Raw genomic sequence first — 17,770 nt, forward strand, 5'->3', positions numbered from 1 at the left:
AAAAATCATACGGACGTCTGAACGGAGCCTGACAGGGGGGTGATCAATGACAGGGGGGTGATCAATGACAGGGGGGTGATCAGGGAGTTTATATGGGGTGATCATGGGTTCATAAAGGGTTAATAAGTGACGGGGGGGGTGTAGTGTAGTGTAGTGTTTGGTGCGACTTTACTGACCTACCTGTGTCCTCTGGTGGTCGATCCTAACAAAAGGGACCACCAGAGGACCAGGTAGGAGGTATATTAGACGCTGTTATGAAAACAGCGTCTAATATACCTGTTAGGGGTTAAAAAATTCGGATCTCCAGCCTGCCAGCGAGCGATCGCCGCTGGCAGGCTGGAGATCCACTCGCTTACCTTCCGTTCCTGTGAGCGCACGCGCCTGTGTGCGCGCGTTCACAGGAAATCTCGCGTCTCGCGAGATGACACGTATATGCGTCCAGGAGGAGTAAAGCAACCACCTCCCGGACGCATATCTGCGTTAGGCGGTCGGGAGGTGGTTAAAGGTCTGCGCATTTTTAAAGAAAAACCGGATCCGTTTTGCCAGAACACTTAATACATTTCAATGGAAATTAATGCCAGGATTTTTGGCAGCAGCATGCTGCGGTATTTTCTCCAGCCAAAAAACGTAAGAGGGACTGAACTGATGCTTCCTGAACGGATTGCTCTCCATTCAGAATGCATTAGGATAACTGATCAGTTCTTTTCCAGTATAGAGCCCCCTAGGACGGAACTCAATACAGGAAAAGAATAACGCTAGTGTGAAAGTGCCCTAACAGAAAACTGTCTTTGTTGCCCATAACAACCAATCATAGCACACCTTTCATTTCCTGCTGTTAAGAAATGCACGCTGTGCTGTGATGGGTTGCCATGAGCAACAAAGCCAGTAATGTACAGCTCTCTATAATGACATCACATAGGAGTCTGGAATACTCACTCTGCTCTGAGCTTGTAGTCCTTCTTCTTCTCCAGAACCCCTAGGTTTTTACGGAAGCCCGGCTAGACAAAAAGAGACACGTTATTATGTTCTGGCCTACCACGTGTCACTAGATAGGCCAATAACAGCGCTGCCTCACCTGTGACCTCTCCTTATGGTCCTTTTGCCGGGACTTCAACGCTTTCCTAAAAGCTGCAGCCATTTTCACTTCGGGATTTCACAGCTAATCCACAGTCAACAGGAGAGCCACGCTTGCGTCTGCACTTCCGGCGTTTAGTGTGACGTTCATTAGTTACTTCCGGTCATACGTCTCGCGTTGCGTTTCACGGCTGCCTACAAAGTACAGAGTCTCTGTAGTTATAGTGAAGTGCCAACAGGTGGCGCTAGCGGCTGTAGGCGAGTTTTCTGACCTCTCTCCATTCAGGTCTTCACAGTAAAATATACTTATTTAGTAGCATAACTAGCATTTCCCTCATTGGAATGTACTATTGGAATTTCTGCAGGGGGAGTAATGGATGAGTTGAAACCAGCTCTGCTGATGGGAATGGGAATTGTCCCTCATTCCTGGGCGCTTATCGTAAGACAACTTGGAGAATACCATTCAGAGAGACATTAGGCATGGCGCACACAACACCCTTTTCTAATCTGCCCAGGGTTGCCACTAGAGATGAGCGAATTTCACATTTTGAAATTCGTTCACACTTCGTTTACTGGTAAAAGGTGAATTGCGTTATGGACCATAACGCAATTCTATGACGGAATTCATAATGGAATGCTTTTAGAGGCATGCCGTTATTTATTTCGTCATAATAGAAGTCTATGGGCTGCAAAGCCGTCCCGTTTCCATTATGCAGGGGAGGCATGTATTCCGTCACAGAATTGCATTATGGTCCATAGTAACGGAATCCATAACGCAATTTACCTTTTACCTGGAAACGAAGCGTGAACTAATTTCATAACCTTAAATTCGCTCATCTCTAGTTACCACCTTTCCCAACATATGGCCAAGTTAAGCCAAAACCCAAAGGGGGTGTGGTTGGGGCGTGGCTTAACACAGGGAATTAATAATGCCTCCATTAGTGCCCCCAGTAATAGTAATGCCCCATTAGTGCCCCCCAGAATTAATAATTACCCCATTAGTGCCCCCTAATAATATTAATGCCCCCATTAGCGCTCCCCAGAATAAATGCCCCCCCCATTAGTGCCCCCAATAAGAGTAATGCCCCCATTAGTACCTCCCAGTAAGAATAATGTCCCCATCAATTCCCCCAGTAAGAATAATGCCCCCATTAGTGCCTCCCAGTAAGAATAATTCCCCAATTAGTGCCCCCCCCAGTAAGATTAATGCCCCTATTAGTGCCCCCAGTAAGAATAATGCCCCCTCTAGTGCCGGCAGTAAGAATAATGCCCCCATTAGTGTCCCCCAGTAAGAATAATGCCCCCATTAGTGCCCCCAGTAAGAATAATGCCCCCCATAACTGCCCCCCAGTACGAATAATGCCCTATTAGTGCGCCCCAGTAAGAATAATGTCCCCATTAGTGCCTCCCAGTAAGAATAATGCCCCATTAGTGCGCCCCAGTAAGAATAATGCCACCCATTAGTGCCCCCATAAGAATAATGCCCCCCATTAGTGCCCCTTTCTCTGTCCTCCATTCAGCAGTGAGTGTTCCCTACAGCACGATCAAATGGTATATTGCCACTAAAATGCCGGCCTTGTTGGTGAGATACTGGCTGGGAGGCAACCCTAATTCTACCATGAGAGACAGAGATCACCATCAATAGATCCAGGCAGTGCCTGACAACAAGTGCCCTAACAAATCCTGCAGGCTGGAGAGTGTCCCCTCTGTGGTACTGTGTATAGGGCCATTAGCTGGCTGTGTATGGGGGCACTCTGGCTAGCATGACGTATGGTGGTAGACTAGCTGGCACTGCATACGGAAACCTGGGAGCCCCTGGCATGCACTTTTGTGGACATAGCTAGCAGGCACTATTTATGGGCGGTCAGGTGGTGCAGCTTGGCTGACTGGGTTGGATGGAGAAGACAAGTACAATTAGAGAAGAAGGTAAAGAGTTTATGAGAATTGCGAGTGCACCAGATTAATACTGAGCTGCCAACCAATTTCTGTATTTTTAGTTCAGCCAAGGTGGTTATTGGCTGCTCTGCACAGGAGATCCATCCCCTCATCCAGTCCAGACATTCTTGATGAGGAGAGATCTGGTGATCAGCTGGCCAGGAGAGCTGCTGGATACCCTAAGGAGAATGCGCACACCTCATCATAAATTCAGCGTATCCTTCTGCAGTCTGCCTAAACAAAAATCTACGACAGCTAAGAGCTGCTGAAGATTTATGGCTTCATTTACGCCAGTGTCCCTCAATAAGGCCTCATGCACACGACAGTATTTTTTCACGGTCCGCAAAACGGGGTTCCGTTGTTCCGTGATCCGTGTCTGTTTTTTCTTCCGTGTGTCTTCCGTGATTTTTGGAGGATCATCACACATGAAGGAAAGTTAAAAAAAATGTTGTTTTGGTGTCCGCCTGGCCGTGTGGAGCCAAACGGATCCGTCCTGACTTACAATGCAAGTCAATGGGGACGGATCCGTTTGACGTTGACACAATATGGTGCAATTGCAAACGGATCCGTCCCCTATTGACTTTCAATGTAAAGTCAGGAGTCACTATCGGAGTTTTCTCCAATCCGATGGTATATTTTAACTTGAAGCATCCCCATCACCATGGGAACGCCTCTATGTTAGAATATACCATCGGATTTGAGTTACATCGTGAAAACTCAGATCCGACAGTATATTCTAACACAGAGGCGTTCCCATGGTGATGGGGACGCTTCAAGTTAGAATATACTAAGAACTGTGGACATGACTGCCCCCTGCTGCCTGGCAGCACCTGATCTCTTACACGGGGCTATGATATGCACAATTAACCCCTCAGGTGCCGCACCTGAGGGGTTAATTGTGCATATCATAGCCCCGTGTAAGAGATCAGGTGCTGCCAGGCAGCAGGGGGCAGACCCCCCTCCCTCCCCAGTTTTAAATTCATTGGTGGCCAGTGCGGCCCCCCCTCCCCTGTATTAAATTCATTGGTGGCCAGTGCGGCCTCCCCTCTCCCCCCCATCATTGGTGGCAGCGGAGAGTTCCGATCGGATTCCCAGTTTAATCGCTAGGGCTCCGATCGATAACCATGGCAACCAGGACGCTACTGCAGTTCTGGCTGCCATGGTTACTTAGCAATTTTAGAAGCATTATACTTACCTGCGCTGTCTGTGACCGGCCAGGAGCTCCTCCTACTGGTAAGTGAAAGGTCTGTGCGGCGCATTGCTTATAGCACAGACCTGTCACTTACCAGTAGGAGGAGCGCCCGGCCGGTCACAGACAGCGCAGAAAAAAAATAAACAAAACGGAAGGAGGATTAAATAGTATTACTGTTTAGTAGCTTTTAGGGCACAGAAAACTTGCTGCCTGCCATACAAAAGGTTAGGAGTTTGATTCCTAGCAGAGACCTGATACCATAGCCCCCTGTAAGAGATCAGGTGCTGCCAGGCAGCAGGGGGAAGACCCCTCTCCCTCCCCACCTCCCCAGTTTTTAATTCATTGGTGGCCAGTGCGGCCCCTCCTCCCTTCCTCCCCAGTTTTTAATTCATTGGTGGCCAGTGCGGCCCCCCCTCCCCTGTATGAAATTCATTGGTGGCCAGTGCGGCTCCCCTTCCCTGTATTAAATTCATTGGTGGCCAGTGAGGCCCCCCCCCCATCATTGGTGGCAGTTTAATCGCTGGGGCTCCGATCGGTAACCATGGCAACCAGGACGCTACTGCAGTTCTGGCTGCCATGTTACTTAGCAATTTTAGAAGCATTATACTTACCTGCGCTGTCTGTGACCGGCCGGGCGCTCCTCCTACTGGTAAGTGACAGGTCTGTGCTATAAGCAATGCGCCGCACAGACCTTTCACTTACCAGTAGGAGGAGCTCCCGGCCGGTCACAGACAGTGCAGGTAAGTATAATGCTTCTAAAATTGCTAAGTAACCATGGCAGCCAGAACTGCAGTAGCGTCCTGGTTGCCATGGTTATCGATCGGAGCCCTAGCGATTAAACTGGGAATCCGATCGGAACTCTCCGCTGCCACCAATGATGGGGGGGAGAGGGGAGGCCGCACTGGCCACCAATGAATTTAATACAGGGGAGGAGGGGCCGGGGGGGCCGCACTGGCCACCAATGAATTTAAAACTGGGGAGGGAGGGGTGTCTGCCCCCTGCTGCCTGGCAGCACCTGATCTCTTACACGGGGCTATGATATGCACAATTAACCCCTCAGGTGCGGCACCTGAGGGGTTAATTGTGCGGATCACAGCCCCCTGTAAGAGATCGGATGCTGCCAGGCAGCAGAGGGCAGTCATGTCCACAGTTCTTAGTATATTCTAACTTGAAGCGTCCCCATTGTGTCAACGTCAAACGGATCCGTCCCCATTGACTTGCATTGTAAGTCAGGATGGATCCGTTTGGCTTCGCACGGCCAGGCGGACACCAAAACAACTTTTTTTTTTACTTTCCTTCATGTCTGGTGATCCTCCAAAAAACACACGGAAGAAAAAACGGACACGGATCACGGAACAACGGAACCCCGTTTTGCGGACCGTGAAAAAATACTGTCGTGTGCATGAGGCCTTACTCTTACTCCCCCTTCCTTTCCCTTATGTGTTCCCTTCCCTTGTGTTTCGTTGGTTGTCTTGTCCTTTGTCATGGGTGTTTGTATTGAGTTTTTGGTCATAGATATAGGATTTGTACTGCTGTATAGGCTGATTTTGTATTTCTTCCCATCCCAGAGGTCCTCTGGGTGGCACTGCTCATGCTTTAATGTACCATTTTTGTTCTCGTTTCTGTATTATTGAAAATATAGACAATTGTACTAATAAAAATCTACAGTTTAAAAAAAAAGATCGTAGTCAGGGACAGCCCGAGGTTCAGGCAGACAACAAAGGGTCAATATGGAAGTCAGGCACAAGGCAGGTCAGGCATTGGAGGGTCTGAATCCAGAAAACAAGCAGAGGTCAGTACACAGTCAGACAATGAGATATAGCACACTTTCACAGTGTATTGCACAGGCACCCTCCAAATGGATGAAGGCACCTTAAATACCCACAAATAACAAGCCTGTTGTTGGTGTGAACTAGAACGTCCACACTTTAGCCCTTTAAGAGTTGTGCATGTCCTATGGGCTGAGAAGGAGAGGTTTTGCCAGCAGAAAGCAGTCTGCAAGGGAAAGACACAGAGCTGGGAGGCAGAAGAAGGCCTGTGGGTCCAGAGAGACAGAAGGGTGAGTGGAGTGGCGCCTATGCCCACTTAGGAGAGTGGGACCGCGGGGAGCATGAGCTGCTGATGTAAAATGTGGATGTACATTTTATTCCTCATATAACGCATTTCGAGACCGTTCCGGTTCCCTCGTCAGATAGACACAACAATCATAGGTCAGTGGTACCAGTATGAGGTAGTAAGTTAATATTCTAGCTGTCTTGTTGGGAATTGAACCCCAGACCTTCTGCATGGCAGGTACCAAGTTTACCACTACACTATACACTAAATAGTATTATTGTTTATAGAGGCATAATATTAAATTCATAATGAAGGGGACAAAGTGCGCCATGTTTTATTTACAATGTTTGCTGATTATTATACAGTATATAACGTGTTCGCTATATTGCATGGGTTACTGTTTTGCAACATTTATTAGTAAGTATGTTACAAAAAGGTATTTATTGTAACAGTTTTTGCTCCATTATTTCTTTTAGTCACATTAACTTTGCTGAAAAATTTAACTTACCATTAAAGAATAGCTGGAAAGTGAAAGTGCCATGACTTTCACTTAGATTATTTTTCAGGTCTCTGCTAGGAATCAAACTCCTAACCTTTTGTATGGCAGACAGCAAGTTTTCTGTGCCCTAAAAGCTACTAAATAGTAATACTATTTAATCCTCCTTCCGTTTTGTTTATTTTTTTTCGTCTTAGTTTTTATTATTCGCTGCCTTCCCGGAGCCATAACTTTTTTATCATTATTTGTTTTTATTCACATAGCCATATGAGGTCTTGTTTTTGCCTGTATGAGGCTCTGAAATTCTTAAGTTCTGGTCTTATCCCTCTTGTCTAACTTTTTCATGATGTATCACAGCGAGGAGAGATGCCACCCAGTATTAAAATCAAAAACAATAGGGGGTGCACCCTTGTGAAATACCTTAGGGTTCACAGATAAGGACTCAAGGTGAGAATACCTTGCTGAATAATGTTGTGCAAATCCAGGCACAACACTAGGAAATAGCATGGTCTCGCCTGTACAGAGGATAGATCAGGCTGCTGCGCTTGTTCGCCGGGATCCTCCAGATGGAGTCTGGAATACACATAGGAACACGTTCGCTCAACAAGGAGCAGAAAAAGAAAAGCAAAAGTGTGCTGCTCTGCTATCTATAACATTATTTATTAAAAAAACATACCTAAAACACTATAAGTAAAAGGCTAGGTATGCCAGGCATGGCCAACCTGAGGCTCTCCAGCTGTTGTAAAACTACAACTCCCACCATGCCTTCTGTAGGCTGATAGCTGTAGGTAGCCTCGGCATGCTGGGAGTTGTAGTTTTGCAACAGCTGGAGAGCCTCAGGTTGGCCATCCCTGAGGTATGCGTTTCAGTGGCCGGCTGCCACCTTCATCAGGCTGTAAGGTCAGAAGAAAATATATACATTTAACCCCTTCAGGACCCTGCCATTTTTCACCTTAAGTACCAGGCGTTTTATGGAAATTTGACATGTGTCACTTTATGTGGTAATAACTTTGGAACGCTTTTACTTATGCAAGCCCTTCTGAAACAGTTTTCTCGTGACACATTGTACTTTATGATAGTGGTAAATTTCAGTCAATATTTTTCATTTTTATTTTAAAAAAATACCAAATTTACAAAACAATTGGAAAAATTCGCAACTTTCCAAATTTTAATTTCTCTGCTTTTAAAACAGATTGTGATACCTCATATAATAGCTATTACTTTACATTTCCAATATGTCTACTTTATGTTTGGATTATTTTGTGAATGCCATTTTATTTTTTGGGGACGTTAGAGAAGGCTTAGAAGTTTAGAAGCAAACCTTGAAATTTTTCAGAAAATTTTCGAAACCAACTTTTAAAGGACCAGTTCAGGTCTGAAGCCACTTTGTGGGGCTTACATAATAGAAACCACCTATAAATTACCCCATTTTAGAAACTACACCCCTCAAGGTATTCAAAACTGATTAACTTTGTTAACCCTTTAGGTGTTCCACAAGAATTAAAGGAAAATGGAGATGAAATTTCCAAATTAAATTTTTTTGACAGATTTTCCATTTTAATCAGTGTTTTCCAGTAACAAAGCAAGAGTTAACAGCCACATAAAACTCATAATTTATTATGATTCTGTAGTTTACAGAAACACCCCATATGTGGTTGTAAACTGCTGTATGGGCACATGGCAGGACGCAGAAAGAAAAGAAACGCCATGTGGTTTTTGGAAGGCAGATTTCACTGGGATAATTTTAAGTTGCCATGTCATATTTGAAGACCCCCTGATGCACTCCTAGAGTAGAAACTCAAAAAAGTGACCTCATTTTGGAAACTACACCCCTCAAGGTATTCAAAATTGATTTTACAAACTTTGTTAACCCTTTAGGTGTTCCACAAGAATTAAAGGAAAATGTAGAATACATTTCAGAATTTCACTTTTTTGGCAGATTTTCCATTTTAATCCATTTTTTCCCGGTAACAAAGCAAGGGTTAACAGCCAAACAAAATGTAATATTTATTACCCTGATTCTGTAGTTTACAGAAACACCCCACTTATGATCGTAAACTGCTGTACGGGCACACGGCAGAGCGGAGAAGGAAAGGAACGTCATATGGCTTTTGTAGGGCACATTTCACTGGGATAATTTTAAGTTGCCATGTCACATTTGAAGACCCCCTGATGCACCCCTAGAGTAGAAACTACAAAAAGTTACCCCATTTTTGAAACTACAGGATAAGATGGCAGTTTTGTTGGTACTATTTTAGGGTACATATGATTTTTGGTTGCTCTATATTACACTTTTTGTGAGGCAAGGTAAAAAATAGCTGTTTTGGTGTCGTTTTTAATTTTTGTTATTTACAGTGTTCATCTGATAGGTTAGATCATGAGCTATTTTTATAGAGCAGGTTGTTACAGACGCGACAATACCATATATGACTACTTTTTTTGGTTGTTTGTTTCAGTTTTACATAATAAAGCATTTTTTAAAATAAAAAGATTTTTAGTATCTCCATATTCTAAAAGCCAATTGTCTTAGGTAGGGTCTCATTTTTTGCGGGATAAGATGACAGTTTATTGGGTAGTATTTTAGGGTGCATATGACTTTTTGATCGCTTGGTATTACACTCTTTTGTGATGTAAGGTGACCAAAAATGACATTTTTTTTTTTTTTTTACGGTGTTCACCTGAGGGGTTAGATCTGGATCATGTGATATTTTAATAGACCAGATTGTTACGGACGTGGCAATACCTAATATCAACTTTTTTTCACTTTTAACACAATAAAAACATTTTGAAAAATCATGTTTCAGTGTCTCCATATTTTGAGAGCCGTAGTTTTTTTAATTTTTTGCACGATTGTTTTATATAGGGGCTTATTTTTTGCGGGAGGAGGTGACGGTTTGGTTGGTACTATTTTGGGGGGCATACGCCTTGGTGTTGCACTTTTTGCGATGTAAGTTGACAAACAAATGATTGTTTTAGCACAGTTTTTATTTAATTTTAATTAATGGAATTTTTATAGAGCCGGTCGTTACGGACGCGGCAATACCCAATATGTTTTTTTTTTTTTTTTTTTACAATTTTATGTGTTTTATGTTGGGATTTTTTTTCTTTTACGCGAAACTTTATTTTTTTCAATTATGAAAAACACTTTTATTAACTTTTTTTACTTTTTACTTTTGCTCCACTCTGGGACTTCAACAACTTCTGGGGTCTGATCCCCTCTGCCACCTAGCCTAAAGGCTCGATCTCACAGGCTTCCATAGAACACAAGCCCCAATGCCTATGGAAGGCCTCGGGCTTGCCTTCTCTGCCATCAGGTCCCCGCCACTGCAGCGCAGGGACCCGATGGAGATGTAGAGGGCACCCGTACCCTCCACAACCCTCTGCATGCCGCGGTCAGCTTTAAACGCAGCATACAAGGGGTTAATATGCCGGAATCTGTGTTTTCACCGATGCCGGTGTATGCAACTGGGGCCCGGTTGTCAATAACAGCTCCTGCAAATCAGAGGCCGGCTATGTACGGCGCTGGTCCTTAAGTCACGTCCACCAGCGGCGTACATGTACGTTGAGTGTCCTCTACGTGTTAAATATGGCTAACCACAACAGACGGTAATCAGGGCAATCAAAATGTAAAGACTTCCAGAATACATAGAGTCGACTCAAATGGATTGAAACAGAACAAAATATAAAGACATTTCATAATACAAGGAGTGGACTCAAATACATTGGGGAAAAAAATAGAGAAAAAGCATGATCCAAAATAGTAAAAACATAATCAGACCATACTTTTATATACCATAATTCATGTTGATGTTGGTTCATATAAATGCAAATATATAATTTGTGTGGATCCAGATATCCACAAATATACCTGTACATCTGCGCATAAATACATTCTCTACAATAATACATCTAGAAACAGTGGAACACTACTAATGTGTAAACATTTGTAATCAGTGGCGTCTCTAGCTTTCAAATTTTGGGGGGGCACACTGGGGGCCAGGACAAAAGTAGGGGGGGCAGCTATAACAACGATACATTTACACAAGTACACTTAGAAATGCTGCGATACTTTACCCAATACCTAAAACCGCAACAGGGAAGAAAAGTCCAGCTGTCTGTGGATGACACTGCTATGGGGGGGGATCTGTGGATGCCACATACCGTGTAATGTATAGCATCTTATGCTATATGTGTCATCCACAGATCCACCCCATGACAGTGTCATCCCCATTTCCCCCTCCATAACAGTGTCATCCACAGATCCCCCTCCTTTTAACAGTGTCATCCACAGATCCCCCTCCTTTTAACAGTGTCATCCACAGATCCCCCTCCTTTTAACAGTGTCATCCACAGATCCCCCTCCTTTTAACAGTGTCATCCACAGATCCCCCTCCCTATAACAGTGTCATCCACAGATCCCCCTTCCTATAACAGTGTCATCCACAGATCCCCCTCCCTATAACAGTGTCATCCACAGATCCCCCTTCCTATAACAGTGTCATCCACAGATCCCCCTTCCTATAACAGTGTCATCCACAGATCCCCCTCCCTATAACAGTGTCATCCACAGATCCCCCTTCCTATAACAGTGTCATCCACAGATCCCCCTTCCTATAACAGTGTCATCCACAGATCCCCCTTCCTATAACAGTGTCATCCACAGATCCCCCTCCCTATAACAGTGTCATCCACAGATCCCCCTTCCTATAACAGTGTCATCCACAGATCCCCCTTCCTATAACAGTGTCATCCACAGATCCCCCTTCCTATAACAGTGTCATCCACAGATCCCCCTCCCTATAACAGTGTCATCCACAGATCCCCCTTCCTATAACAGTGTCATCCACAGATCCCCCTCCCCGCCACTCACAGGAGTGTACATTTGACATTTCTAAACCGTAATCCATATCCTGCAGTAACTTTAACTTTAAATCAGGATTAAGCGGCCGCTCATCTCTACTAGTACCTTAACCTTACACCACTCGGCTAGCTTCGGAAACAGGGCCAGGCTACAGCCTACAGGTACTGCGTGTTAGTTCTTATCGAGCGAGTGCTGATTTCTGCAGGTCAGAGCATACGGATTACAGTTTAGAAGAAATGTACACTCCTGGGAGCGGCCCAGACCAGCGGCGGATCCAGAGCCTGGTCTCGGAAGGGGCGCTTCCAGATTAATTTCTGTCCACCGCCACAGAACAAGGGTGCTTATAGAACAGACTGCACAGTGTACCGGTATACTATATATTGTGGGGCACAGCGTGGCGGTATACTGTATATTGTGGGGCACAGTGTAGGCTATATGTGTATAACAAACATATTTGACATGAAGACTTACAGTTACTTGGCTTGGCCCTTGGGGGTCTCGGACGCCACTTCCACACTTTGGCCGGGGGCTCGGCGGAGCTGATGTGTTTTATCCTAATGAGAAAGATTTCATAATAAGGATTTGGAGAAGAGGCAGAGGAATAGCAGAGCAGGGAGAGGCTGGTGCTGCTACTAGGGGTCATACCATGGGGGAGTAATAACGCCCACCATAATGCCCCCCGGTAGTAATAATTCTCCTTATAATGTGACAATGCAAAAAATACCCCCTTATGCCCCCAGTTGAGCTAATGTCCCCCATAATGTGCCAGTATAAAATACCCCTATATAGTGCCCCCAGTAAATGCCCCATAGTGCTCCTCTCCCCCTTCCTCCTAGTGCCCCCATAATGTACCAGTATAAAATGCCCCAGTAGATGCCCTCAATGTCCCCCATAATTTTGCAAGTATAAATTACCCCTTCTTAGTGCCCCCGTAGATGACTCCACGTACCAGTAATAAGACCCACATTACGTGCCAGTAATAAGCCCCCCATCATGTGCCAGTAATAAGCCCCCCATCATGTGCCAGTATTAGGTCCCCCCATCATGTGCCAGTATTAGGTCCCCCCCATCATGTGCCAGTATTAAGCCCCCCCATCATGTGCCAGTATTAAGGCCCCCCCATCATGTGCCATTATTAAGTAAGTACCCCCCCCCTTCATGTGCCATTATTAAGTAAGTCCCCCCCAATGTGCCATTATTAAGTAAGCCCCCCCATCATGTGCCATTATTAGGTAAGTCCCCCCCCCCCCCAAGTATCACTATTGTAAAAAATAAATAAATAATTATACTTACCTCAGTGTCAGCGATGCGATGCAGGCCTCTTCTGGCCTGTGTCCCACGCTGTATGGCTCAGGCGGCGTGATGACGTCATCGCGCGCCTGCGCCGGCCTCTGATAGGCTGCCGGTCTAGTGCCTGCAGCCTATCAGAGCAAGGGGAAGGGACACGCCTCTCCCTCCCCTGCACCGCCGCTTAGTGATGGGAAGTTCGGATCTTTTAGGTGAATCGGTTCATTTGAATCAGCTCATTCAAATGAACCAATTCATGAATCGGATATTCGGTTCACTTGGTGAGTCAGACTGCTGAGCTGACTCGCAAGTGAACCGAAGACTCTAGGTGCCGGTGCGCATGCGCAGATGCTTGATACATTCGATTCACTCACTACTTGCTGCGCTGCTGACTCAGTGCAGTCGGCTCGTCTTCTTCAGCTCTCTCTGAACTCTGATTACTAGTATTGAGTGATTTATTATAGTAAAGGGAAGCTGAGGCTGACGCCGGACAGGAGGACTCAGGAGTCAGACAGGAGTCAGAAGCTGTCACTGTGGTGTACAATGTGAATTGTTGTCTGTTGTGCATTGTTACCCACAGTGACAACAGTCTGACACTGACAGTACAATCCATAAAGGTGATGTGAACCCACCCTTAGGGCTCTTTCACACCCGCGTTGTCCGGATCCGGCATAGAGTTCCGTCGTCGGGGCTCTATGCCGGAAGAATCCTGATCAGGATTATACCCATGCATTCTGAATGGAGAGAAATCCGTTCAGGATGCATCAGGATGTCTTCAGTTCCGGAACGGAACGTTTTTTGGCTGGAGAAAATACCGCAGCATGCAGTACTTTTTGCTCCGGCCAAAAATCCTGAACACTTGCCGCAAGGCCGGATCCGGAATGAATGCCCATTGAAAGGCATTGATCCGGATCCGGCCTTAAGCTAAACGTCGTTTCGGCGCATTGCCGGATACGACGTTTAGCTTTTTCTGAATGCTTACCATGGCTGCCGGGACGCTAAAGTCCTGGCAGCCATGGTAAAGTGCAGCGGGGAGCGGCATACTTACCGTCCGTGCGGCTCCCGGGGCGCTCCAGAGTGACGTCAGGGCGCCCCAGGCGCATGGATGACGTGATCGCATGTACACATCATCCATGCGCATGGGGCGCTCTGACGTCATTCTGGAGCGCCCGGGAGCCGCACGGACTGTAAGTATACCGCTCCCCCGCTCCCCACTACTACTATGGCAACCAGGACTTTAATAGCGTCCTGGCTGCCATAGTAACACTGAAAGCATTTTGAAGACGGATCCGTCTTCAAATGCTTTCAGTACACTTGCGTTTTTCCGGATCCGGCGTGTACCTCCGGCAAGTGGAGTACACGCCGGATCCGGACAACGCAAATGTGAAAGGGCCCTTAGTTATATAGCTACTGAATGAGATGCCTTTAACATATATATCTCCTGAGAAGCCAATTTGATTCTAAACGGTTAATTTAATTCAACCTGTAATCTAAACTCTTGTGTCATCTGTCACTTCTCCTGTCCCTTAATCTTATCACTGCTGCAACAAAAGCAGCCTCAGCCTCAGTGTAAGGCTACTTTCACACTAGCGTTCGTCGGTCCGCTCGTGAGTTCCGTTTGAAGGAGCTCACGAGCGGACCCGAACGCTTCCGTCCAGCCCTGATGCAGTCTGAATGGAGCGGATCCGCTCAGACTGCATCAGTCTGGCGGCGTTCAGCCTCCGCTCGCCTCCGCACGGACAGGCGGACAGCTGAACGCTGCTTGCAGCGCTCAGCTGTCCGCCTGGCCGTGCGGATCCGTTCAGACTTAGGCTACTTTCACACTAGCGTTCGATCGGATCCGTTCTGATCGGATCCGTTCATAATAATGCAGACGGAGGCTCCGTTCAGTACGGATCCGTCTGCATTATTTTAGCATATAAAAGCTAAGTGTGAAAATAGCCTCGTACGGATCCGTCCAGACTTTCAATGTAAAATCAATGGGGGACGGATCCGCTTGAAGATTGAGCCATATTGTGGCATCTTCAAACGGATCCGTCCCCATTGACTTACATTGTAAGTCTGGACGGATCCGCACGCCTCCGCACGGCCAGGCGGACACCCGAACGCTGCAAGCAGCGTTCAGCTGTCCGCCTGTCCGTGCGGAGGCGAGCAGAGCGGAGGCTGAACGCCGCCAGACTGATGCAGTCTGAGCGGATCCGCTCCATTCAGACTGCATCAGGGCTGGACGGAAGCGTTCGGGTCCGCTCGTGAGCCCCTTCAAACGGAGCTCACGAGCGGACCGACGAACGCTAGTGTGAAAGTAGCCTAATGTAAGTCAATGGGAACGGATCCGCTTGAAGAGGTCACCATATGGCTCAATCTTCAAGCGGATCCGTCCCCCATTGACTTTACATTGAAAGTCTGAACGGAATTTTTTCTAAGTTATTAATGCAGACGGATCCGTACTGAACGGAGCCTCCGTCTGCATTAATATGAGCGGATCCGTTCAGAACGGATCCGATCAAGCGCAAGTGTGAAAGTAGCCTAACCTGTTCTACCCTCTGACTCGCTGCTCTTTTAACTCAATGAATCGAATGAGTCACAAACTAAGTCGGATCTTTAGATTCTTTTAACTTGTGACTCATTCGATTCCTTTCTATTCTGACTCCCTGTACTTACTTGTGTGACTCAGACGACTCGATTCAGAGAGCTGCTGGTGTACTGTGCTTGCCTTGCCCCCTCAGCTCTGGTCGGTGATTGGTTGGTGGGCGGGGAGGGGTGGGGCTGGCAGAAGCCAGCTTCCACTCTGAGATCACATTACGCTCCTCCCCGTCCCTCCCTCAGGCTTCGGCTCCCTGCGTCCCTGCTGCCAGCAGCGTGAGGTGAGAGAGAGACTGTGACTGAGCTGAGCTGAACTCGGATCAGTCAAGTGAATGCTGCTGGCAGCAGGGGGGGGCGCATTTTAGTTGGGGGGGCACATGGGGGGGCCCAGCATGATGTTGGGGGGGCCGTGGCCCCCTCTGGCCCCCCCCTGGCGACGCCACTGTTTGTAATGCACACCCATATAATGGATGATCACCTAAAGTGCAATGTGCATAAAGTGACATACAAGGACATACCTCCACAAGGGAAATTCAATGACAGGCAGGTGAATCTAAAAGATCACCAAGTTAATTCATAATACATATATTACCCCCCCCCCCCCCCCCACCCCCCTAAAAAAAAAAAAAAAAAAAAAAAATCTAGCAGCATTCAAATTACTTGATTAGTATAATAGTTTCATTCAGACCACTAGGAAACAATGTATTTAGCTGAAATATCCAGAAGTATTCTCTATTTACCAGTCTTTTAAATCTAGATGGAGTTGATTCGGGATATGTTCAAGAATAGTTAGACACTCTGGATTGCTATTATGCACCTGAGAAAAGTGTTGGGACACACTATGTGTGAACAGGCCCTTTCTGATATTATAATGTTGTTTATTCAGCCTGGTTCTCATAGGATGAGTAGTGTGGCCAGTGTACTGGATATTACATGTACATGACAGCAAATAGTATTTCCCCGGTAGAAACCAATGTGTCCATGCCATCTGAGATACTATTACAGCAGGTGCACCATGGACTGCAGCACTTATAGCATCCTATAGGTCCCCCTGCAGGTGGGGAGGATGAGTTACATGTGGATCTCAATGCAGAAGGAGCCAGGAGGCCCTTCAGGATTTGAGATCTCCTGAATATAATCCCAGGTGTATCAGGTAACATATTCTTTAGGATTGGATCCTCAAGTAGGATGGGCCAGTATTTACATAGTATCCCCCTAATCTCTTTATGCGATTTATTGAAGGTGTTCAGAAATCTACATTGAAACTCTGGCGATGGATTTGGACTCTTGAACATAAGGCATTTTGAGGTAACCCTTAGGCCTCATTCACACATACATGGATTTTCACAGACCACAGTCCGTGAAAACCCGGCCCTATGATCTATACGAGTGTATTACTGTACAGCGACGGCAGCATGAAGCGCACGGCGTCATAGCAATCAATGACACCGTGCGCTCATGCACTCAGCAAGACAGCAGGCCGTGCTTTCATGGACCGTGGTCCGTGAAAATCCACGTATGTGTGAATGAGGTCTTATCCAGAAAGCTCTTCCTAATGAGCGCTGCCTATTGGTGGAAATCAGAGTCACGAGAACAATTACGGTGGATCCTCCGAAATTGTCCATATGGGACATTCTTTGGCCATGAGGCAAAGTATCCACTACTATACTGAATGTAGCTACAATCGTAAAATATGTACGGGTATTAATATCATTGAAGGGTCCTTTGATAATTTCCAAATCAAGAAATTCAACAGATAATGGGAAAAATTTGAGTGTGAAGATCAACCCCAATATCCACAAATGTGGACGTGACCACTATACCTCAGGTAACTTCTACTATTACACTTAATGCGGGCCGCCTTAAAGTTATGATTGACCTGTACCTTGAACTGGAGAATACCATGAAATTAGAAATTCAGCATGGTGTACTATATTTACAATTATACCAAAAAGAGGGGATTCTTCCCTGAAGATCAGTGCAGAGCAGAGACGCTGTTATTTCATGACTATAATCAAGATGTCCCTTTATGATTATCATCTTGTCCTCATGATCACAGTGTGAGCTGGGCTGTCAATTATGTTCGGATATTGTAATGTTCTTGCCCTAAGCATTTGGCTGTCCGACATACTTCTTGTCCTGCCCTTCTTCAAACATGCAAATTTGGTACCATATTCTTCTTCAGAGGATACCTGGTTAAAGGAGTTTTATAGTTATTTTATATTGATGGGCTATCTTCAGGATAGGCTATCAATATCTAATTGGTGGGTGTCCAACACACAGAACC

The 17,770-nt window shown here is 46.0% G+C and overlaps 1 protein-coding gene across 2 annotated transcripts in view; it reads right to left on the reverse strand.

The window, feature by feature from the left end:
* Nucleotides 1-17,770, reverse strand: part of UTP11 (UTP11 small subunit processome component) — a 44,679-nt gene that overhangs the window by 16,418 nt on the left and 10,491 nt on the right. Inside the window, exons 1-3 of one of the 2 annotated variants that reach the window (XM_044287042.1) lie at nt 7,210-7,311; nt 1,076-1,269; nt 937-998 (exon numbers count right to left, since the gene is read on the reverse strand). In XM_044287042.1, the coding sequence (XP_044142977.1) occupies nt 937-998; nt 1,076-1,138 (125 nt within the window). In that variant the 5' untranslated portion in view covers nt 1,139-1,269; nt 7,210-7,311. Of the gene's footprint in view, nt 1-936; nt 999-1,075; nt 1,270-7,209; nt 7,312-17,770 lie in introns of those variants that run through there. The other variant, XM_044287041.1, reaches the window with a different exon arrangement.

The sequence above is a fragment of the Bufo gargarizans genome, chromosome 3 (assembly GCF_014858855.1).
Source record: "Bufo gargarizans isolate SCDJY-AF-19 chromosome 3, ASM1485885v1, whole genome shotgun sequence".
Classification (NCBI taxonomy): Eukaryota; Metazoa; Chordata; class Amphibia; order Anura; family Bufonidae; genus Bufo; species Bufo gargarizans.